At 40.3% G+C, this 24,482-nt stretch overlaps 1 protein-coding gene across 1 annotated transcript in view; it reads left to right on the top strand.

Moving 5' to 3' along the window:
- Window positions 1-24,482, top strand: part of LOC306700083 (dynein axonemal heavy chain 11) — a gene marked incomplete at both ends in the record, with an annotated part of 36,828 nt that overhangs the window by 9,618 nt on the left and 2,728 nt on the right. Inside the window, 47 exons of the mRNA XM_079164982.1 lie at window positions 43-195; window positions 283-516; window positions 1,283-1,414; window positions 1,890-2,050; window positions 2,178-2,334; window positions 2,437-2,582; window positions 2,662-2,778; window positions 2,867-3,005; window positions 3,208-3,300; window positions 3,377-3,571; window positions 3,652-3,729; window positions 3,815-3,947; window positions 4,088-4,215; window positions 4,507-4,655; window positions 4,869-5,019; window positions 5,113-5,244; window positions 5,710-5,883; window positions 6,438-6,642; window positions 6,932-7,097; window positions 7,232-7,334; window positions 8,012-8,251; window positions 8,333-8,494; window positions 8,618-8,811; window positions 9,188-9,350; window positions 9,674-9,797; window positions 9,980-10,122; window positions 11,257-11,418; window positions 13,252-13,485; window positions 13,677-13,823; window positions 13,931-14,044; window positions 14,130-14,273; window positions 15,122-15,304; window positions 15,411-15,512; window positions 15,618-15,752; window positions 17,025-17,198; window positions 17,303-17,538; window positions 17,751-17,873; window positions 20,294-20,498; window positions 20,628-20,792; window positions 20,980-21,120; window positions 21,366-21,536; window positions 21,962-22,084; window positions 22,207-22,400; window positions 22,478-22,626; window positions 22,706-22,833; window positions 23,160-23,387; window positions 23,503-23,694. Of these exons, the coding sequence (XP_079021108.1) occupies window positions 43-195; window positions 283-516; window positions 1,283-1,414; window positions 1,890-2,050; window positions 2,178-2,334; window positions 2,437-2,582; window positions 2,662-2,778; window positions 2,867-3,005; window positions 3,208-3,300; window positions 3,377-3,571; window positions 3,652-3,729; window positions 3,815-3,947; window positions 4,088-4,215; window positions 4,507-4,655; window positions 4,869-5,019; window positions 5,113-5,244; window positions 5,710-5,883; window positions 6,438-6,642; window positions 6,932-7,097; window positions 7,232-7,334; window positions 8,012-8,251; window positions 8,333-8,494; window positions 8,618-8,811; window positions 9,188-9,350; window positions 9,674-9,797; window positions 9,980-10,122; window positions 11,257-11,418; window positions 13,252-13,485; window positions 13,677-13,823; window positions 13,931-14,044; window positions 14,130-14,273; window positions 15,122-15,304; window positions 15,411-15,512; window positions 15,618-15,752; window positions 17,025-17,198; window positions 17,303-17,538; window positions 17,751-17,873; window positions 20,294-20,498; window positions 20,628-20,792; window positions 20,980-21,120; window positions 21,366-21,536; window positions 21,962-22,084; window positions 22,207-22,400; window positions 22,478-22,626; window positions 22,706-22,833; window positions 23,160-23,387; window positions 23,503-23,694 (7,422 nt within the window). The remainder of the gene's footprint in view (window positions 1-42; window positions 196-282; window positions 517-1,282; window positions 1,415-1,889; window positions 2,051-2,177; window positions 2,335-2,436; window positions 2,583-2,661; window positions 2,779-2,866; window positions 3,006-3,207; window positions 3,301-3,376; window positions 3,572-3,651; window positions 3,730-3,814; window positions 3,948-4,087; window positions 4,216-4,506; window positions 4,656-4,868; window positions 5,020-5,112; window positions 5,245-5,709; window positions 5,884-6,437; window positions 6,643-6,931; window positions 7,098-7,231; window positions 7,335-8,011; window positions 8,252-8,332; window positions 8,495-8,617; window positions 8,812-9,187; window positions 9,351-9,673; window positions 9,798-9,979; window positions 10,123-11,256; window positions 11,419-13,251; window positions 13,486-13,676; window positions 13,824-13,930; window positions 14,045-14,129; window positions 14,274-15,121; window positions 15,305-15,410; window positions 15,513-15,617; window positions 15,753-17,024; window positions 17,199-17,302; window positions 17,539-17,750; window positions 17,874-20,293; window positions 20,499-20,627; window positions 20,793-20,979; window positions 21,121-21,365; window positions 21,537-21,961; window positions 22,085-22,206; window positions 22,401-22,477; window positions 22,627-22,705; window positions 22,834-23,159; window positions 23,388-23,502; window positions 23,695-24,482) is intronic.

The raw sequence follows: 24,482 nt of genomic DNA, 5'->3' as shown, positions 1-24,482 counted from the left end.
GTGTCTATAATGAAAAGTTAAATGACTCAATGTCTTTTGCAGGTAACTGTTCACCTCTCAAAATTATTTGACAACATCTCAGATCTGGAGTTTGCCAAAAACGAACAGTTGGATAATCCTAAACTTGCAGTGGGCATGTACAGCAAAGAGAGAGAATATGTCCCATTCCAGACAGAATGTTGCTGTTTCGGGCCGGTAAGATTATATTCAGTATCAAAGAATCTGAATTAGCATTTCATAAGATAAAGAACAAAACTAATGGTGAAAAATACTTTGCATTAGGTGGAGGCATGGCTTTCTTGTCTGGAGGAGTCTATGAAGGAATGTGTGAGGGGTCACTTGTCTGAAGCTGTGTCTGTGTACGAGGACAAGCCCAGAGAGCAGTGGATTCTCGACTTTCCTGCCCAAGTGACTCTCATTGGATCCCAGATCTGGTGGAGCAATGATATGGAGCTTGTGTTTAAAAGACTGGAGGAAGGATTTGAGACTGCACTAAAAGAATACAACAAGAAACAGGTACATTTTATGATGAGTTAACACACCAACATTAAAAGAGTATTATCTTGCAAGGCGTATGCAATATTATAAAATATGAAAAACTTCTTACAAAACTAGGATTCAGTACAACACCACCACAAACCATGGCCTCAAAAACTCACATGAATAAACATACATACATTTTGTTACAACATCAGTTAATGTAATTGACAGTTTAGAAATAGTCATCTGTGAGTAAAGTGGCAACTGCTAAAGACGTTGGACACATTTCCCATAATGCCGTCATACTTACTTCAGAGTCAGTGACCTGAGATGGGTATGTGAGCCCTTGTTGTGGTCTATGCTCACACGGTATTATCACTCTTGTCAGTTTCATCAGCAATATTTAAGGTTACCATGTCCTTGGTTGCTGTTTGAATAATCTCTCCCTCCCTTCAACGCACTGGACTGATTGGATCTGCTGTCGCACAAGAACAGTTACAAATGAAAGACATCAGGGATGTTTCAGCCAAAACAAGAACAAAACACCACTTTTAATTGTCTGTGTTTCTGTAAAATTGTCCACATGGTCCACATTCATACACCGACACATTGACCACATTGAAGTTTAAATTACTTCCTATAGAATACTGAGCAATACAACTGAAACAAGAAATTTGAACCATGCAATTTTATGTCAGATTTTTGCCAATTCATCTTGTGTGTACATTTCAGTTGGCACCCTTACCTTAACTCCTGTCTATTTTCCGCAGCATTGCTTTGAATATGCTTCTCTTCCCTCCAGATTTCTCAGCTCAACTTGTTGATCGGCATGCTGCTGGGAGAGCTGAGCTCAGGCGACAGACAGAAGATCATGACTTTGTGCACTATTGATGTCCATGCTAGAGACATTGTTGCCAGCCTCATTGCCCAAAAGGTAATCACAATTAATTCATTCCATAGTAAGCATTTCCTTTTATTAAGCTAACTTTGGCATTATCAATCATAAAGGTGTGTAAAAGACCATATCACAGTGTTTAGCTTTTCTAAAGTGAAATTATAATTTACTGAAAATCACAATCCATATGGTAACGACTTAATTCTCCATTTGCAACCTATATGCAGCAAAAAAAAAAAATGCTTTCTTAAAATTTGAGGTAACAATTAAAAATGACATGACAAACCCTAAATAGGAATAGCACAGTTCTTAATTCTTTACATGTTTAAGGGATGAGAAAAACAAGAGAGGCACAGCCTCCATTTCACCAAATTGTTAGACTAGATTATAAACTATAGGCCAAAACTAAAACAAGACACTATTTTTTAACTAGTTATGATCATTATATTACCTGCTGCCCTCGTCTCTTGTGACATATGATCTCTAGTTTAATAGCAGCCATGTGTGTTCACAGGTCACCACCTCACAGGCCTTCCAGTGGCTTTCCCAGCTCCGGCATTGCTGGTATGAAGAGCAGCGTCACTGCTTTGTTAACATCTGTGATGCCCAGTTCCTTTACTCATATGAGTATCTTGGAAATACACCGCGTCTAGTCATCACTCCCCTCACAGACCGGTAACTCTGCCGCCTATCAGTTTTCAGTCTATCCATGTCACGTTTCAATACATGCATTCGCTACATTCAGCATTTTCAAAAAACACATTTGTGTTTTCCTGTGTGTTGTTGCCATGGGCATGTTCAGGTGCTACATCACCTTAACTCAGTCACTGCACCTGACCATGAGTGGAGCCCCAGCTGGCCCCGCTGGAACAGGGAAGACTGAGACCACTAAGGATCTTGGCAGAGCCATGGGCGTCATGGTATACATCTTCAACTGTTCTGAACAGATGGACTACAAGGTGTGAAAGTCATTCAGTGGACAATTTACAAGTATTCCCTTTGGTCAGTTGATTAGATGTTTCAGTAATGTATGATTAAATGCATTTTTACTTCATATTCAGTCAATTGGTAATATCTACAAGGGTCTGGCCCAGACTGGAGCATGGGGCTGCTTTGATGAGTTCAATCGCATCGCTGTGGATGTTCTGTCAGTTGTAGCAGTGCAGGTCAAAACTATACATGACGCCATCCGCTCTAAAAAGAAAAGGTAACCAGCTGAAGCTGAATGCATGAAGCCTTTATGCTGTAAGGGTCAAGATGTGTTAACCCTTTATGCAACCTCGTAGGTTCCTGTTCTTAGATGAAGACATTGTCTTAAAGCCCTCTGTGGGGATTTTCATCACTATGAACCCTGGCTATGCCGGCAGGACGGAGCTACCTGAGAACCTCAAGGCTCTTTTCAGGTGAGAGTGATACAGTAACTTTATTTATAGTGTGCCTTTACTCAGCATTACCCAGTTTATTGTCTGCATTGTCTTTGTCCTGCTGTAGACCCTGTGCCATGGTGGTGCCGGACACTGAGCTTATTTGTGAGATAATGCTGGTTGCTGAAGGCTTCCGGGTTGCTAAGCTTTTAGCCAGGAAGTTTATCACTCTGTACACTCTCTGCAAAGAACTGCTCTCTAAGCAGGTAGGAGAAAAGCACTTAATAGCACTGTTATATTTCATAATGTTGGATTAGAACAGAGAGCATCAATATTACATATTTTCAGCTTTACCTTGGGACCACAGCGTTGCATAAAACCATTTTTGCGCTTTGTGTGATATGATTTATGGCAAGTATAAACACAGGAATACACATCTTTACAGTCTATTCTTATTTGTCTTAAAAGGACCACTATGACTGGGGTTTGCGTGCTGTCAAGTCTGTTCTGGTTGTGGCAGGGGCACTGAGAAGAAGAGACAAGAGTAGACCAGAGGATCAGGTGACTTACATGTGTATGTCATCTCACTGCCACAAGAGGAATACTCTGTAATCTATAAGTGCATTTTACTTCCCAGGTGCTGATGCGTGCACTGAGGGACTTCAACATGCCTAAAATTATCACTGAGGATGTGACTATCTTCTTGGGACTGCTGGGAGATCTGTTCCCAGGCTTGGAGGTGGAGAGAGAGAGGGACTGTGAATTTGAAAAGGCTATCCGAAAGACCACGCTGGAGCTCCGACTCCAGCCTGAGGAGACATTCATCCTTAAGGTTTGAGATGATATGGTGTATACCTGGTCAATGTTTTAAACAAATAATTAAATAATCTATTTCTACATTTATTTTGTCAGGTGGTGCAGTTGGAGGAACTCATGGCAGTACGTCATTCTGTCTTTGTTGTTGGAAATGCTGGGACTGGGAAAAGCCAGGTTAGATTTTATTGCCTTACAAATTGTGAAAGTAAATTACTTTCGGTAAGGTACATGAAATATCAGGTGTTTATCTTTTCAATAGATCTTGAGAGTTCTCCATAAAACCTACGTAAACTTGAAGAGGAAGCCTGTATGGAATGACCTCAATCCAAAGGCAGTAGACAGAGATGAATTGTTTGGCTTCATCCACCACGCAACTCGAGAATGGAAAGATGGTAAAAACAAAGCTGGTTTTAAATGAGAATAACAACATGTAAAACACATGAACCAGTGCTAAGTCGTTCTTGATCTAAACGGTGCTAATACCTTGTAATCTGTAATCTCAGTTGTTGTTTGCTTTCTTCATCTCTGTAAGGTTTGCTTTCATCACTGATGCGAGAGCAAGCAAACATCTCCCACGTAGGACCTAAGTGGATTGTGTTGGATGGAGACATTGATCCGATGTGGATTGAATCACTCAACACAGTGATGGATGACAACAAGGTACCTCCCTCCTGTTCACTCATACGCTATTGTACAACACATAGCAACCAAGGTGGTATAGATAGAAAAAGATGTTTCTTTCCCCCTCCTTCAGCAATCACTTCCTGGAGTGTGAGTACTTGGAAGTCTTTGTCCAGAGCAATGAATCACAGTCACAGTGATCTTGCACCTTTGAAATATTCTAAAGCGACTCTGTCAAACCTGATGAGATATGAAGGTGTTTTCCTTGTCATATTAACCATGCAAATGTTATGATATAAGGAAACCATAATGCTTCATAACGTCTTTCAGGTGCTGACTCTGGCCAGTAATGAACGAGTGCCACTGACTTCATCCATGAGACTGGTGTTTGAAATCAGTCACCTAAGGACGGCCACTCCTGCTACTGTGTCCAGAGCAGGAATTCTTTATGTTAACCAACAGGACCTGGGCTGGAACCCGTGAGTCACTCAGATTGTATTCACATAATATCAAATCATTTTTTAAGTTTTCGTTGCAATGCCGTTTTTGTATTATCTTCTGTATCATGTGTTGTGCTTGTTGCACCAAAGTGACTATGTTGTGTACATCTATTATACGCAAAAGACATAGAACACTCGTTTAGATCTCAATCAGATCAGCACATCAATACAAAATGATTCCTTCCTGCTCAGGTACGTTGCCAGCTGGATTGAACAACGAGAACGCCAGACAGAAAGGGCCCACCTCACCATAATGTTTGAAAAATATGTTCCCCGTTGTCTGGAACAGATGAGAAACAGCTTCAAGACCATCACTCCTATCCCAGAAAACTCTATGGTGCAGGTACACAAGCATATGCAGGGAATGTATTACTTCCTTTGTATGCTTTCACAGCCAGCAAATCCGACTGAAATAATTTTTTTTTTTCTTATTCAGACCCTCTGCACTTTGCTTGACTGCCTTCTAACACCAGAAAGTATTCCTTCTGACTCTCCACGAGAGCTCTATGAGACCTACTTCACCTTTGCCTGCATCTGGGCTTTTGGTGGGGCCCTGTTTCAAGACCAGGTATTACTTTCATTTAATTCAAGTGGATGAAATTATGAATAGTATTTTTCATATCAACTTGCATATAGCAACCATAACGACAATTTTAGTGCATGAGTTTTGACATGACAATAACACACCCTGCAGATATGCAGGGTGTGTTATTGTCATGTCTCGTTCCTTGACAGAAATTATGCACTTTCCATATAAAAATGTGTTACTGGGCTTTAGTGTTTCAGGCAACATTAAGAACTGTTGGACAATGTTATTGGATCGTTTGATAATACTCCTGGTCTTGATTTGTCTTTGTTCTTCTGTTTGGAAGGTATAAATATAGGGTGATGTTCAACATAGTGCCTTTTGCTGAGAGACAAGTGACCAAGAATAATATAAGCTTAACTGTCAACAATTTAAACTAATGATGGGGTTTTTCATTGAAATTATATGAATTAATGCATGATATTATATCTTCAATGATTTGTCCAGCTCTATGATTATCGGGTGGAGTTCAGTCAATGGTGGACCAAAGAAATGAAGACGGTGAAGCTGCCAGCACAGGGGACAGTGTTTGACTACTACCTTGACCCTCAAACCAGACGGTTCCTGCCCTGGACTGATACTGTACCTCCCTTTGAAATGGAAACTTGTACACCATTACAGGTAAGAACATGAAAGCTGCTATAAAACTATAAAACACAGACTTATCAAATAATCACATCACAAGCAACCTTCTCAAAGAAAAATAACTAAAAATGAACAATACAGGCATATTAAAAATGCATGTCTGCCTCAATGAACACAATAAGAGAGGGCAAAGTCCAATCATGAGGTTATGGCAGGGGTGCTAGAATGGATGATAGGCTTTCCACTGTGTCTGATTACCATGTACTACACCCCATACCAGACTGTGTGGGGGTGAAGGCATGAGCAACAAGGCTTGAGCTATCACCCACACTCTATTGTCTTTCTGTATGCTCCTGCGTACAGCTGTGAATGCTCCAAAGACTCTTGCTGAGCCATAATTAGTGGGGTTTTGTTCTGAGCAAATGATGCTATTATGACAGAATAGTTGTGGTGCTCTGGGGAAATACAAGAAATTATAAATCACATACAATTCACTGAACACATGTCTGTCAATAAATCACACTCAAAGAAAGCCATAATAACTATGTATGTTTCGGCTCTCTGTCTTCCTGCTGTTTCTATGATTGCAGGCTGTTCTGGTACACACAGCAGAGACTGTGCGTCTTCGGTACTTCATAGACTTGTTGCTGGAGAGGAGACAGCCACTAATGCTTGTGGGGAATGCTGGAGTGGGAAAGACTGCACTTGTCAAGAACAAGTTTGACTGTCTGCCAGAGAGTTACATGACAACAAAAGTACCCTTCAACTACTACACTACCTCCCTCATGCTGCAGGGTGAGTGAGGCTTTCTGATTGTTCTTTAGTACTTACTAGAACTTCAAGTAAACTGTAGCACCATCTGCTGGTAATGCTCACATTCACAAACCGTGGAGGAGGTAAAAACTTCCCTCTCAGGTCATTTCTGCAATCATTCCTTCAGTCATATTACATCCTCACATTTGAAGTGTTAGATTATTCTAGCTCTTTTAAAAAAATATATTGTTTGTGTTGTATGTGGGCAACTGTAGTTTGGTTGATTTTTTTGCTGTGGATTTGTGTCAAATCACTCTGCTTTCTCTTGTAGTGATTCTTGAGCGTCAACTAGAGAAAAGAGCAGGCAGAAGCTACTCCCCTGTAGGCAACAGAAGGATGGTCTGCTTCATAGATGACATCAACATGCCCGCTGTTGACAGTTATGGAACAGTGCAACCTCACACACTTATACGTCAGCATCTGGATTATGGGCACTGGTGAGAAGACCTCTCACACTCTGTGTCAGTTTTTCAGTTGTGTGTTTGAGTCTTATACCACCACATGAAATATATTTGCCAAACTATGGTGTGTTCTGCTTATTACACCAAGCCGTCTTTTTCGCTCTCTATAGGTATGACAGGCAGAAACTGAGCCTAAAAGAAATACACAATACCCAGTATGTTGCCTGTATGAATCCAACTGCTGGGAGCTTCACTATCAACCCCAGACTACAAGTATGTTTTCCACTTATATTGCCCTCTTATTTACTGATGTTGGATTAAAAGAAGCATATTGTACCAGCATAATTTATTCTTGAATGCAAACGTTCAAGATTTTAGGTATAGTGTAGTTTGTAAGAAAGGATTGACTAATGTTTGTGTGAATTAGTGTGCAAATTGTTATTTGAATGCCCCCTTTGACAGGGGCACAGTTTATACATTCAAGAGTCTTGAGTCAATGCCATTTTATAGTGGATCTTAATCTGCAGAAAGTTCTCAGAAACCCATTTCAGTTACTTGTTTGTAGAGAAAAGTTTTAGCATGGAAACTAAGCAGCAATTACAATGCCACAAGCAAAAAGTATTCTTAAATCTCGCGTGTGGTTTGGACCATAAACAAAGCAGATTTCAACATCGATTTTATACTGTACAAGTGGGAGCATGGTGAGGATGTATATTAAGTACTGCTGCTACTACTAATACTACTATTACTACTACTACTACTACTACTGCTATTACCACTGCTGCTACTACAGACAAGCCTGTAACATGTACTTTGAAAACATATTTCCAGATAAATTTGTTTTAGTTCAGAATGGCTATGGTGTATTTTGGTCATTGCTAAACTAGCATCTTTTAATGATCAAAATGATAAACTGCTCTACATTTTCTGACGTTTGGTTTACTCTACAGAGACATTTCTCAGTGTTCGCGGTGAACTTTCCTTCGTCTGAGGCTCAGATGTCAATCTTCAGTCAGATCCTTTGTGGCCACCTGAAGCAGCAGCTCTTCAGTCCGCTGGTTCAGAGGAGCGCTGTAGCTGTTGTTCAAGCTGCCATAACTCTTCATCACAAGATGGTTCACAGCTTTCTGCCCACAGCCATCAAATTTCACTACACATTTAATCTACGAGATTTGTCTAACGTCTTTCAGGTAGTACTGATAGTGAGCATTTTTTGCATTTGGACTTTTGAAAGAAAAGGGAAATATCATACAAGTATCTGTGTTATTCAGGGCATCCTCTTCGCCGGGCCTGACAGTGTCGAAGAGAGCACTGACCTGGCACTGTTGTGGCTCCACGAGTCCTGCAGAGTGTACTCAGACAGACTGGTAGCTGTCAAGGACCTGCAGCTCTTCCGGAAGCTCCAGATGGAGACTGTGCATGAATGCTTTGAGGTGCAATACAGATTATGATAGAACTAAAACTAAATCATATAGTATGAATTGCTGTTCTTCACCTTTAGATAAAAAACATACATCAAAAGATTTCAATGATATAATATACTTGTCCTCTGCCAGGGACTGGATGAGAAAAAGGTGACAAAGCTGCCGCTCCTCTATTGCCACTTTGCCAAAACGGGCGATGAAGCCTCCTATGCTCCAATTACAGACTGGGCTGCGCTCAGGTCCGTCCTCACCGATGCCCTGGAGAGCTACAATGAGCTCAATGCAGCCATGAATCTGGTACTGTTTGAAGATGCCATGCAACATGTGTAAGTATAGCTTTAGTTTGCATATTATTATGAAAATTAGGAAGGATCATAGTGAATTTAATGATTTCCTTTGATAATGTCACTGTTTTGCCCCCCAAATTATCCCTAAGACACTAAACACACATCAAATAAAGGAAGAGAGAATCTTATAACACCATAAAGGTAGTAAGAAAAGGACATAAGCAACTTTATGAAATTGAAAGATGGCAGTTTAATGCAATAAGGGAAGCTAATATAATGTGAGTTATTGGAATATGTTAGAAGCATCCATGCAGCTGATGTGGAGATGACATATTAAGACGGTTTGCATAGATTTATGGTATATTTGGTTGGATAGAGGTGTTTTATGGCATAACAAAGATTGTGTTGTTACCAGCTGTCGCATCAGTCGTATCCTGGAGTCTCCAAGGGCTCATGGCTTACTGGTTGGGGTCGGGGGCAGTGGGAAGCAGAGCCTGACTCGTCTGGCCGCCTACATATCCTCTGTGGAAGTCTTCCAAATCACTCTGAGCAAGGGTTATAGCATCCAGGACCTCAAGGTAAATATTGCTGTTGTTAAAAGGCTGACGCCAAACAGAACATCAAGTGCAGTAGCACTTCATCAAATTTGCATTAATGAAAATGTATAACTTTTAAGTGACTGGGTTTACTATTTATAACCACTGAGAAATGTTTCACTATCTCATTGGTGAAGCAATTTTATCTTTTAATAGCCTCTTTAAAAATCAAGTCGTAATCATGGGACTTGTGTTATCTCATTGGTTATTGTTGATTTATTATTGATAATTTCTCTAGTGGACCCTATATATGTGTGAACATTATATAGTTGGCGTCTATTCATGACATGTGTTGTTTTATTTAGATGGATCTGGCAGGCTTGTTCCTAAAAACTGGAGTGAAGAACCAGCGTGTGGCTCTGCTCCTGACTGATTCACAGATTCCCGATGAGCGGTTTCTGGTCATTATTAATGATTTACTGGCATCAGGTTCGACCTAAACTTCACAATAATCATTCTGTGTTTCAGCTTTTTCTGCCTGAGAGAACATCATCAATTATCAAACTTCTTCAGTCTTTGAAATCATTCTGAAATGATAACGTTGTATAAAGAGTGAATATTGATCACTGCAGCTTGTCAGACTGTGACTATGATTGTGCCTTTCCCTCCAGGAGAAATTCCCGAGCTCTTCAGTGAGGAGGAGATTGAAGGCATTGTGTCTGGTGTGAGAGCTGAGGTCCGAGCCCTCGGACTGCTGGACAGCAGGGATAACTGCTGGAGATTCTTCACTGACCGAGTTCGACTACAGCTCACGGTCTAGTTTTTCAAATAGCTAAAGAAATTATTATTCACCAGTGCATCTAAGCTTATTGGTCTAAAGAATGACATTTAATGATGTATAATTGCTCTTTCACTTCGGCAGATTTTGTCTTGACAATGTGTTTGATTATCTGTCACCACTATTTTGTGATGATGTCTAGATGAGTTGCCTTCTGTTAACATCTTAGTGTTTCTTCTGAAGATACTGTCACATTTAGGATGGAACATTGCAGCTACAAAATGCCTCGGTTTTACAAAAACCAATAGTTCTCTTTAGTTTGATCATTGCAGTTATTGAGTTTGGCCAAAGTGGACTTACAAGGGTTATGATCGAATTTTAGTTAATAACAGTTAATTTATATATAACAATTACAACATTTCACATATATAGCCTGCCATAGACCCCCCTATTTGATGGACTTCTTAATTAAAGAGATTGTACTTTTTTTTAATTTACATATATATACTTTCAAATTTACATATAACTGTATAACTGTTTTGTGTAGACATATAATATGTTTTTATATATTGAAGCAACATCTAGCTGCCCTTAACACAGCCAACCTGTCATTTTACTAGCCTAGAACTACTAGCCAAGAATACTTGGCTGTTTGCTATAGAAGTGGAGGACACATAAAATAACTAACTTGGAAACACAAATCAGATCAATGTTGTGCTTGATGATTTTGATAGCACTTGAACGTGCCTTCGTAACCAGAAATGAATGAGAACATCTTACACATACTCTGTATATTATTTGAGCCACAAAATTAAAAGCACAGCTGCTGTGAAGTGTTATTAAATATGTTTAACAGAGCCAGACAAACTGGGGGGTTAAAAGGAAGGAAATTCTTGTCTCAGTACACATGTATGCCATCCAGCTAGTCTTTGCGCCAGGGCCTCTGGTAGCGTCACCGTCTGCTCCAGCCAACTGGGAATGTGGCTGCCTGTCCACATGCCAAGGCGATGAAAGTGGGGGCACAGAAGGCTGCCAGTTATGTGTTGACTTTCCTATGTGCACTTGGCTAGATATCTTGTCATGCTCAAGTGTGAGGATGCACGATTGTACAGACCTGTTTGTGTATGTCTGCTTGGGTGACTCTTTGTCTCCCTACTGCCTTCTTTGTAGGTGGTACTGTGTTTGTCTCCCGTGGGCAGTACTCTTCGTGTTCGTGCGCGTCGATTCCCCGCTCTCGTACAATGCACCACCGTCGACTGGTTCCTTCCTTGGACCTCAGAGGCTCTGCAGTCGGTCAGCTTCAGGTTCATCCAAGAGATTAAAGGCATTGAGGTCAGGCCTTTGAACCCAATTGCTTTATCTAACCATCTCTCTCATCCTAATTTTCAAATTCTGAATTAATTGGTTATTTTGTGGCTCCCTGCTTTTCCACCACACGCGTGAACATTAACCAAATAACAGTATTAGCTGTCAGAGATGCATCCACGGGTGTGACATACAGTACAGTATCTTTCCTAGGTTTGCTTTGTACCCCCTTATTCTGAACTGAGTTAGATTTTAATGAACACCCTCTAATTACTACAGTGCAGCTGGATTAACTTTTCCATAGATCCCTCATCATTAGTTCTCTGCTGAGGTACTGACAAATTGCTGAACACATGCCTGGAGACTCACAGTGAGTGCAGGCATATCATTGTTTTCCATCATAGCAGTGGAACGATCACAACCCAGGATCATTTATGTTAATGAGATAAGAGTGATTAAGCACATAATGACCCTCTAAGGAGGCACAGCTGTCACAACCAGGAAGTGTCATCACATGTGTGATCATGTGCCAGACTATTACTTTCCACTGTTTGCGTGTGTGTACATCTTACCACGTGTGGACGTTCTGTAGCTGTATTACTTAGGAAGCTGTGGTATTATTAGAGCATTAGTACTTTAGTAAGAGTTGTAGAGGCAACTTCAGCAATAATATTATTAGAGGTAGGAGGTGGAGTTGAGTAATGGTTGTAGCAGCAGCTGTAGCAGACCAGTATTCGAGCATGGGGATAGTAGTTAGAGCTGCAACGATTAAATGATGAGTCGATTGAGAGAAAATGAAACTGCAACTATTTGTAATAATCAAATAATTGTGTTAGTCATTTTTTAAGCAAAAATGCATTTGCTGTCATACACGACTGTACAGACAGACAAGATAAGATGTATGAATAAACTACTGTTTCCATAATTTTCTGACATGTTATAGACTCAGCGATTAATCGAGACAATAATCAGCAGATGAATCTATAAAGAAAATAATCATTAGTTGCTGCCCTGGTAGTAGTGAAGTTGTAGTAAAAGAAAGCTATTCAGAGGCGGGCTTAATAATTTCCTGTTTTGTGGATTCTGAAATAACTTTGTGATAGTTTAAGTTAATGGGCATTAATAATAAAATATTTTAAAAAGTTGAAGCAAAACAACATGTCAGACATTACTGTATATTTGTAGTCATTAATGATTGTTTATCTTCTTGGAGGAGAAACAAGAAATGATCATTTATTTAAAGTTAAAAATTCACCCACTAATAGTTGTTCCACACGGCCAATCAATGAGAACTTCTTTCGCATCTCAACTGAACATAGCATGCTTTGTCAAAAAGCATTATGTCAAATCTTAATTAATAATGATTTTTTTTCCTCCTGGCTCCATGATCATTAACAATGGCTTTTTGTGAGTTATGGTTAGGTTTGATCCTTGTATTGTCTGCTCATTTGTTTTTGCTTTAATTGATCGCTAACTGTATGATTAATAGAGGCTCTGTGTCATGGTGCACCATATGATAAATACCTAGTTGGACTAGTACAACAGCCTCTGTAGACAGTTTAGAAAGTTGGAGGACATCGGAGATAATGTAAACAGTGTGCATGTTTTACAAGCTGCATGTCAGTAGTCTAAACACATTATTTTCACAGAGGTTTCAAAGCCTAATCATTCCTGCTAGCTGCACCTAAATTTCAGATTGAGTAAGTCATGGCCGGCCAAGTAAAATGGCAAAACTTGTAGATGAATTCAAAATTTATGAAGATAATATTTCAGTCCCCATCAGGTTGGGGATGTTAAACTCTACTCAATTCAGCTCAACATGTTCTCCCCTCTCCCCCCCTTGTCTGCTTATTTTTACAGCCTGCAGTCCAGGAATCCATCAGTCTTTTCATGGCCTACGTTCACACCAGTGTCAACCAGGCAAGTGAAAAATACCGGCGCAATGAGAAGAGGTACAATTACACCACCCCCAAGAGCTTTCTCCAGCAAATCACCCTGTACAGGAACCTTCTGGAGAAGAGCCGGGCTCAGCTCCTGAACAAGACGAACCGGCTTGACAGTGGCCTTCAAAAACTCCAAACCACTGCCGTTCAGGTTAACGTCTTTATTATATACTGTAGGGGGTTTAAATTAGGGTTTGAGGTACAAGGTTGTGGTAGTACAATTAGGAATAGTACTAGTCTTAGTAATAGTACTAACCCTTTGATTTAAACAGTGTGGGTTTTCCCCCTGGCATTAAGTATATTACACATTGAAGTTTGTGTAATTGTTTTTCTCTATTTTAGGTTGAAGATCTAAAAGCTAGATTGGCATCCCAAGAAGCTGAGTTGACCTTTAAAAACCAGAATATGGAGGCTTTAATTACAAAGATTGGACTGCAGACTGAGAGGGTTAGCAGCAAGAGAGAGGCTGCAGATGTCGAGGCACACAAGGTGAGAGATCCTATTACATTTTGGTTTTCATTCACTTTTTGACATTGCACTCCTCACACCACACCATTCACTACATGGTTTATTTCTTTATGGTTGCTTTTGTCCAGGTTGCCGTCATCCAGGCAGAAGTCTTTGTCAAACAGAAGGACTGTGAAAATGACCTAGATAAGGCAGAGCCATCACTGACAGCTGCTACAGCAGCACTGGACACCCTCAACAAAGTGCTTCATTTTATTTATAAGACACTAATCCATTAAATCTTTGGCTCATTCTTCAGACAATATAATGTTTATTATTGTTTTTTAGCTGAATCTTACTGAGCTGAAGGCCTTTCCAAACCCTCCAGCGGCGGTGATCAACGTAGCAGCAGCTGTGATGGTTCTGCTAGCGCCCCGCGGTCGAGTGCCTAAGGATCGGAGTTGGAAGGCGGCACGGGCCTTCATGGGCAAGGTTAAGCTGTCATCATGTCAAACTCATCTGCCTGATTAATGCCAATCTAATTTGTGTGTGGGCCTTGACCCTGGCCCTGGCCAGCATCTCTCCAATGCTCACATTACATCTGGATGGCTCTATGAATATGCTTACTCAGTAGGGGTGCATGTGTGGCCATAAAAAGATGTATTTGTTTTTTTAAAATGCCGGTAGAATTTAGCATGAAATATAGGTAAATTCTTTCTTTTACAAAAGCATTTTTTTTGTGATTTTAGACCAAGTAGTTTTTTTTTTTTTAATAATCTGAATTGCTTGATGGTTGTTCATTATTTTAAATGTAAAATATGTATATGCATCCTTTTTATATACATCATTTTAAAAAACAACACAAAGAACAACATCAGGCTAAAACGGTTATTTTTCACTGGGATGCTTTATGTGGGTGGCGACAGGTGAAAAAAGGGAAAGGCCAGTGCCATTCAGTGGGGAAAATGATTTTAAAGATACTTTCTTTTTTTAAACCCCTTTACATTCAAGATGATACATTTTATATTTGACATGCATATCTAAATGCATTCAGGTGAGTCCACTATGAATTGTCATTATGACAATTAAGAGTTCATCCAGTATCATTGCCAGCTATTAAACTAGTTCATGAATTTCACACAACACCAGAGATTATATAATTTGTATGGAGTTTAACGGATAATTAAATCAAATTCTATTTGTTGTGTGGCACTGTCTCATTTTCAGGTTGTATTGATAAGTAACTTTTTTCCAACAGCAACTGATTTTAGACTGGTTTCAGCCCAAAATGCCAGTGCAGTCATTAATGTATTCCCTGTATGTTTCTTTACTTCTGTCAGGTGGATGATTTCCTACAAGCCCTGGTGTCATATGACAAGGAGCATGTCCCTGAGGTCTGTTTGACTGTGGTAAAACAAGAGTATCTGAGAAACCCACAGTTCCACCCTGATCTAGTTCGGACCAAATCTACAGCTGCAGCAGGTCTCTGTGCCTGGACTATTAACATTGTCAGATACTATGAGGTCAGGCAATCCTTCAGATACGTTATTGTTATGATTTATTTTCTGTCAGAAGATTTGTTCTTCACCACGGAGCTTTTTTTTCATAGTCTGCCTCCTTTTTTTGCAGATTTATTGTGAGGTCATTCCAAAGAGGCAAGCACTATCACAAGCTAATGCAGATCTAGACACAGCAACAGCCAAAATGTTAGCGGTTCAAAAGAAATTGGCAGTGAGTGCAATGTTATTATTATACTTAATTAAGTGACTTAGTCTAAAAGCTAGATTGTCTTAATGGTGTCTAATTTCCCTCCCTTCCTTTTGATTTGTTTCTCAGGATCTTGATGTGACCCTCCAGAGTCTAAAAACTCAGGTTGAAAGGGCTACAATTGAGAAAATCAGTTGTCAGGAGGAGGTGATGCGCTCCAACCAGACCATAGAGCTGGCCAACCGACTGGTCAAGGGCTTAGAGGTAAACAAGGAGAGATAAAGGAGTTTGTTGGTGTCATTGGGGCTGACCTGGCATGGAGTAAACTGTCAATTTGCGGGAGGTATGCATGGAGAGGCTCTGGTAATCGAGGTAGCCTGACAGTTGTGTGAGTAGATCAGGCAAAGGGAGATTTTACAGCCTGGCCCAGCAGCATACTGGGGACTTGTGAGACAGGTAGAGAGGGCTGGACCACAGAAAACGCATGGCTGAACTTGGCAACTGGTGGGCTGAATGGAATCCAAATAGAGAAAGGAAGAGAGATGGCAAATCAGTGCAGTAGAGGGGTTGTGTGTGTACAGTAGTATTTACTGTATAAGTAGGTTCTATACATGGGATGTGTGTGTGTGTGTGTGTGCGTGCGTGCGTTCGCGCATTTCTGCACGATCTCTAGTTTGTAGTGAAAAAATAATTAGTACTCTGATTTTTTAACAAATTGAAAAAGTATCAAGAGGAAGTTGTGGAATATGAATATATGGAATATATAAATGTTGAATGTTGCATATTTGTTGAATATATATTCAACTCTTTTGCGCTCCTGTGCATGCTTTTTTCAGGCTACAGTATCTATTATATTTATGGATGCTAATATGAAATAAAAGATGGCCATTTCAGTGACCATTTTGTAAGTTTTCTTATTGCAGAAAATAAATGTGGTTTGCATGGAACAGCTTGGCTTTTAAGCATATCAAGATAAATGTTTTGTCTTTATGGCATTGACCTGGAAGCAATAGTGTTCAGACTAATAAATCAGGCCGTCTATATTTAATCATTAACTTACCTCAAAGCCTCAACAGCTGTTGGAAATTAACAATGTCTCACCCCAGACTGAGTGATATTACAGGCAATCCATAATGCATTAGAGTAAAATTATAGTGATTTTTAACTGTCTGAGAATTTATTATGTGACATATTCTAGATCCACAGCCCCTTGTAAGAAAATGCCATGCATGATTTATTGTTGTAGTGCTGTCACAGTCATAGTACTGAAGGTTTAAATGAATGCTAAATTGATGCAGAGCAAATCTACAGCCAATCATTCAAAGCTATTTTAAGGGAATTGCCGTTGTATGCTTTACTGCTTACATCTTCTTAATTTTTAAATTAAGTGTAGTGGGAAGTTGCCCAGCACGTTCATGTCCCTGCAGGGTAGATTCTTCCTCAGTACTCAGATTGAAATCGTCTTCTGATGGGATAAAATGATTGTCTCCTGCGTATTTTTAAAATGATATTAAAGCCTGGTCTTTTGTCTTGCAGTCAGAGAAGAAGCGCTGGTCCCGGGCAATTGTTGAGTATGAAAAGCAACAGAAAACCCTGTGTGGCGATGTCCTCATCACTTCAGCATTCGTCTCTTACATGGGTTACTTTACCAGACAGTATCGTGTGGAGCTCCTTAACAATGCATGGATACCCTTCCTTCAGTCTCAGAAGGTAAGGCCAGTGTTGCAACAGATTTGTGTTGGTAAGACTGGAGCACATCATACTGCCACCGGTGCTTCAAATATAGTGACATCATTCCTCTGTTTCTGTTCCAGGTCTCTGTACCCCTGACAGAAGGCCTGGATCCAATCCTCATGCTTACAGATGATGCCACTGTGGCTGCCTGGCATAACCAGGGCCTGCCAAATGATAGGATGTCCACCGAGAATGCTTCCATCCTGACCACCAGTGAGCGTTGGCCGCTCATCATCGACCCACAGCAGCAGGGCATCAAGTGGATCAGAAACCGGCTCGGGCCAGAGCTGAGGGTGGTGCAGCTGGGACAGAAAGGGTGAGAAGGGGCTGTATTCTGTTTACAGTTAAATCGCCATCAGTTTGTATTGTTTGTTGTTGTTTCTGTTAATCCGTATTTTTTTAGAGACTAAAACCTTTCCCTTTAACCAACATCCACTAGAGACTGCTAAGATATGGTAGCATACAAATGTAAATGTCCCACGACAATTGTTTCACCCGTTTTTATTCAGTTTGCTTTTTTCTATCTAGGTATCTAGATGTGATTGAACAAGCCCTTGTCTGTGGTGAAACAGTTCTGATAGAGAACCTGCCGGAAAAGGTAGACCCGGTCTTGGAGCCTCTGCTGGGTAGAAACACAATTAAGAAAGGAAGGTTAGTATTGAAACATCACATTTACATTGTTGTGCTTAGAATGATTAAGGATAAAAAAAAAATACACATATAAAGCATTAAACCAGCTCTCCAATAGTAAGTGCTTTGTTTTGTTGAATCTATTTGGCATGGGGCTATTACACACCAAAAACATTTTAATCAATGTGCAGTTTTTGTATCCTTGGTGATGCACAAGTTGATATTCCCACAAGTCGTCCCAATGTGTCTGTGGTGTTAGAAAATAGGAGCAGATTTGCCAGATGGTTGAATCTCACTGAGCATTGAAACACCAGTAAGACATGATTGAATGCATTATTATTGCCCGCTCTTTAGATTATAAATGAATTTGCAGCGCGTGTTCTGAATCCCTGAGGCCAACATATTGATTGGCCTCTCAAGACGGGTGATAGATGTATATTCGTGTGTTCATATTCTTTAGGTGTGATGAATATTGACCAGCCGAACCTCAGTGTAAAAGCTGAATTAAGGACAGTCATGGTTATGTATAAGGACTCCCGTCTCCCACAAAAGATGGCCTGTATCACACTAAATTCTGTGGTCCTCCATTATTATGGCAAATCAATTCAGCTTCCATAATTCCATAATGCTGATCTGGGATTTGCCAGGAATTTGTCTTCCTTCATTTTTTGGGGAAACTTTACACTCTCTACGATGACACGTTGCATCTTCATTATTTAAAATCGCAAAATGAGGTCATATATGGGTATTTTGTATCATGTAATTATGAACAGGGCTTTACACCAATGCTACTTGTCTTAAAGATGTGTAACTTGTATACATGCTATCCAAACTGGCACTGGTTTTAAACACCCTGCATTTGGTGAATCTATCTGATGTCAAACCTGACTTTCAAACATGACAGTATGAATAGAAAACACCACATATTGACTTTCTGCTTTGACTTCCCTCTCAAAAATGTCTACATCTTTCTTGCTCTGATCTATGCATGACCATGAATATTGAATATCTTAACACATGTTCATTGAAGTTCTTCTGAAATCCTGTCTGTTCAGACGTAACAATTCATCATAGTAAATCTGATTATAAGTTTATCCCTTTTAGATGACCCACACACTTGTTTCTGTCGATGATTAATACAACCTGCTGGGGCAGCCATGATGGATCTGGTGGGGATCCACAGCTGAAGTTCATTAATAATTGGAATGTTGTAGAGTGTGAAGTAATGAATACTAATTATTCCTTTCATGGCTGACGGAAGACTACAAGCCAATCCATCAGCAAGGACTTTAATTTGGTGGAGTAATGGTTCTATCAATAGTACATTAATTCTGGCTTGTGAAGATATAGAGTTGAACCAGACCCAGGCCATGAGGAACCTGTGCTGTAAAATTGGGGCCTTGCCTGACATCCAAGGGGTAATTAGAGAAAAATGAAAAGCCACCAGGTTCGTCAAGCCATCGCTAATTTAATTGAAATGCAGGAACAGATAAATACTGGCTGCTGTGGTGATAATCTTTCATACATTTTTAAGATTGTCTACAGTAGTATGAGTGACATTTGGAGCCAGCGGGAAGTTCTTTCCTCTGTTGAGGTTGCAATGCTTGAAAGTGAGAGGTCGATGGGCTCAGATGCATATGGACAACACTAGCTTTCAAGATACATAGTGTGCACTGTTCAAATATTCTATAGGATCATCAGCATTCAATCATTCAATCATAAGTGAAATCACCTGTACTTTCAGGGAAAGCACTGGTGATATTTCTAATCAGCGAGTCAGCTTCCAATCATCATTAATGTTTCACTTTCTCACTTTGGAAGTTTATTGATGGGAAGATAAAACCAACCGGAGAAAATTTAATTTTTGCAATTGGATTCTTTGTTCTTGACAGGCAGAGAATAAGACTTTTACTCCAGCAAAGTGGTGTTTGATTTGTAAACAATGATTAAAAACATAAAAGTTCACCCTTGACCTTGTAAATAGTAGTTTGACAAAACGATGCAAACTCAAATCCTATTGGCTAACTTTTTCTGAAGCTTTTAACCAGTAGGTTTACTCAGCTCAGTAGCTGTTTTGATTTTCTCCTAATAACTTTTAGGATCTCTTGTCCATGCAGCTTTAACAGTTAGGCATGAATGCATTTATACACATACTTATTTCCTTGAAGATTGAGCATGGTTTAATGCTGAGAGAAAAGCTAATAAGTGGACTTTGAGTTTGAATTGTTTTGTCAAATATATTTACTGTGCAGTAAAGTTTCAGTCAATACCTATCTACAGCAGCAACAAAGCATTTGACATGTTTTAAGCATTTTGAAGTACACTTTCTACACTGTAACAGCTTCAAAATCAGATATTGTACTGTTTGTTGTTCGGCAAATGTATCACTAGTGACTTTTAAACAACACCATTTTTTTTTATTGTACTCTTCTGTTATCAAGGTACATTCGAATTGGGCACAAAGAGTGTGAATACAACAGGAACTTTCAACTAATCATCCACACCAAGTTGGCTAATCCCCATTTCCCTCCTGAGCTCCAAGCCCAAACCACCCTTATCAACTTCACAGTGACTCCTGAGGGCCTGGAGGAACAGCTGCTGGGTCAGGTAGTGTCCCGGGAAAGGCCAGACCTGGAAGCCCTAAAGGTGAATTAGGAATTTAATGAAATGTAGACTGTTAAACCTACAGTGAAGCATTTTTATTGGTGATTTTTCCATGCAAAGTAACAGTCCATAATACCAAATTTTAAAAAATTCTGAATTGTTTTGTGTAAGCTGGAGCTGACCACACAGCAGAACCACTTCAAGATTGATCTTAAGAGGTTGGAGGACGACTTGTTGAGTCGCCTCTCTGCAGCCCACGGTAATTTTCTGGGTGACATTTCTCTGGTGGAGCAACTCGAGAACGCCAAGAGCACAGCCGCTCACATTCAGTGCAAGGTGAGGTTATAGGGTCCATTGTGCATGTTTCTTTTTTTGTCACCCAAGTATTTTTCTCACAACAGGAAGCACCTCATTTTATTGCATTTTGCTGCAAATGATGTGTAGTTAGGAATATGTGTAATGAGATGGTTTTGGAGCATGACTGAGAGCCTAATAGCTCATTTTGTGCAATTGGAACACACAGGTGGTGGAGGCCAGAGAGAACGAGACAGAGATCAACGAGGCTCGAGAACTTTACCGCCCAGCAGCTGAGAGAGCGTCACTCCTCTTCTTCATCATCAATGACCTCAGCAAGATTAACCCCATGTACCAGTTTTCTCTCAAGGTGAAACCTTTACCCCTGAATTACTCTCACGGGACACACATCAGGAGATAAACGATGCTCAGATCATTTTGTCATTGTTGTTTCTTTTGGTAATTAAGATTTTAGGCACAATCCCCTTAAACCTGTGCTTCTATCGCAAAATGTAAGCCTTTGTTGTGTTTAGCTGTCAATCAGATGCAGAGCTTTTGGTCCTGTCTATATGTAATCCTTATCTGATCACTGTCCTCCCTTTGGTTGTATTCCAGACCTTTAACTCTGTGTTTAACAAAGCAATGGAGCGTGCAGAATGGGACGAGGATGTGAGGATCAGAGTGCACACCATCACTGAGGCCATCACCTATTCTGTATTCCTGTACAGCAGCCAGGGCCTGTTTGAGAGAGACAAGTTAACCTTCTTGTCACACACTGCCTTCCAGGTGAGAGACTCAGGGCCGCCTCAAAGGTGGGGCCTCCTGTCATCCTCATCAATCAAACTACTTTTCTGCCCCCACATTAACTTCAATTAAAAGCAGTCAGCAGGACCATACGCTGCTATTGATTACCTCTCACACCATGCTCCATGGCTGCTGTTCAGACAGTTGGTTCTGACAAGGGGGTTGGTTCTAATGGCATAATGCAATTATCTGTCACTGCGCCAACTGTTTTCATCTTAGAAATTGTGCTGCTCTGAAGGCTGTCCTTCATGTGGGTATTTTACATTCAGAAGCACTTGTTCAGCCTGTATGAGTTTACACAATCCCTTTGTCGGAGTTGTTTGCAGTTTTCATTTGTTGTGGAAATGATTTAAAAGAGATCAATACAACATAGATCATTACAAACTGCTCCTGGTTCTTCCCCTCAGATTCTGCTCAAGCAGGGCCTGATTGATGCTCAGGAATTTGACTTCCTTCTGCGTTTCCATGTGGAAGATTGCAAAGTTAGTCCTGTGTCCTTCCTCTCCCCGCAAGCCTGGGGAGCCATTAAGGTATGGTCAAGGCTATTAACACATGTAATATATATTGATTATTGTTAGCCATCAGGTCATCAGTACACACAATATATTGCACCACTTAGAGAGGTCTTGTAAGATCTGTTGTTTGGAAATAGTGCATTTCTACAATGGAGGACTTCAATGGACTGGACAAAGACATCGAGAGCTCACCAAAGCGCTGGAGAAAGATTGTTGAGTCCAGTTGTCCTGAAAAGGAAAGACTCCCCCAGGACTGGAAGAATAAAACTTCCCTACAGAAGCTCATTATCTTTAGAGCCCTTCGCCCTGATAGGATGACCTATACATTAAGGTAAGTAAATGACCAAAGAACATTTGTATTTCTAACTGCTGTATATCGCTGAGATTTTTGACCTTGTTTCCTGGCAGGAACTTTGTGGAGGAGAGCATGGGAACAAAATACGTGGATGCTGCCAGGCTGGAGTTTGACCAGTTGTATGAGGATAGTGGCCCCTCTACCCCTGTATTCTTCATCCTCTCACCTGGAGTGGATCCACTGAAAGATGTAGAAAAACTAGGTACTGTGTATGTGGTTGGTTATTTATACATTCTGATTAGTTGGTAGGGATAATTATTCAACATTTTCTTTCTGTGCAGGATTGAAGCTGGGATTCTCCATTGAGCAGGGCACTTTACACAACATCTCGCTGGGACAGGGGCAGGAGGAGGTAGCGGAAAGGGTTCTGAGTAATGCCTCTAAACTTGGACACTGGGTCATTCTGCAGGTAGGAAGCAGTACTGTTCAGTGACTAGGCACATGTAGTCCCTGCAGGCTGCTAATGATATTATCTCACCCCCTGAGCGAGGAAATAAACTCAATTTGGTTCAATAAAAAGCATAATTGGCTAAATCAGTTCCATAAATGCCTCGTTTTAGAGGGAGAAGCCTGCAGCGAAGTGAGTCGCTGAAGGTTTTCTTACTAATTGAGAACATAGCAAGACATGTTTGAGCATGAAGCTTTCACTAATGAACACAAATTTAATGATGCATTAAAAAAAGTATTAATGTACGACATAATCTACCGCATCTTTTTTAAATTGTCATTGTTTAGAATGTACACCTGGTGGCTCGATGGCTGCCCTCTCTTGATGCTCTTCTCGAGACAGCAGCGGTTGACAGTCACCCGAACTACAGGGTGTTCATCACTGGGGAACCAGCACCAAGCCCTGAGCAGCATGTTATCCCCAGAGGCATGCTGGAGAATGCCATCAAAATCACCAAAGAGCCCCCCACTGGCATGAATGCCAGTCTGCATGCAGCCCTCCTCAACTTCAGTCAAGTGTGTTGAACGTTTAAAATAATTTCTCAAAATGTGTGATATTTGATAAAAAATAAATGTAGCATTCACTGTACTCTGTATTTCTTACTCTCTCCCTCTCTCTCTCTTTTTTCAGGACACTCTGGATATGTGCTCCAGAGAACAGGAGTTCAACGCGATGTTCTTCTCCGTCTGCTTCTTTCATGCTTGTGTTACGGAGCGCCGTAAATTTGGTCCCCAAGGGTGGAACCATAACTACCCCTTCAGCACCGGCGACCTCACCATCTCAGCCAGTGTATTGTACAACTACTTAGAGGCCAACACTAAAGTAATTTTTTTCCCACTATTTTTAAAGATACTTCAACATGTTTTATTTAAATCTTATTCATATCGGTAACGTTGTAAGTAAAACTTTTTACTTGTTTTTTAATACTACTTTCTTTAGCTTTGTAAATGCATAATGACTATGGTGTTTGCGTTAATGTTGGACTGGGATGTTGAATGGCAGTTCAGTGTATCCAATTACTTATTGAAATCTTTTGTTTCAGTGTCATTCGTGAAAAATGTTCAGTCTCGTCTTTTTTCACATTCCTTCTTTTATAACTATGAACACGCACGCAACCTATAATTTAGCTTTATTTCACAAAGACAAAAAAAATCCATTCTCGGGGTGCTGCACCCCTCAACTCCTAATGCATTTATCTTAGAACTCCTATTACTCTGGTCACAACCAATTATGTCTCCTAGGTATTCTGTCCTCCAAAAACGAATGTCCTTCATTATGTTAACCAAACAGTAACCTGTATGTGCGTATACAGAGAATTCATTAGGAGGGCAATGAAGCGTTATCCTAAATGTAATTACATGCAGCCAATGTGACAGTTCACAACGCTACATAAGTGATCACTACAATTAGAGCTGATGAAGGAAGCAATTTGAACACAATACAGGTACAAATGATTGTAAACCTCCATCTTTTGTAATTTGTTATGAATCACAGGTTCTTTTCTTCCTTCTTCACCCTCGCGGATCATAATCTCCCGCTGAGGAAGAGACTCTTCTGTCATACATTAGATCAGTGTGTGTAAAGAAACATAATTCTGTTACCTTTCCCTC

This window comes from Pholis gunnellus (assembly GCF_910591455.1).
Source record: "Pholis gunnellus genome assembly, chromosome: 8".
NCBI lineage: Eukaryota > Metazoa > Chordata > Actinopteri > Perciformes > Pholidae > Pholis > Pholis gunnellus.
This window is presented reverse-complemented; position numbering and strand designations above follow the sequence as displayed.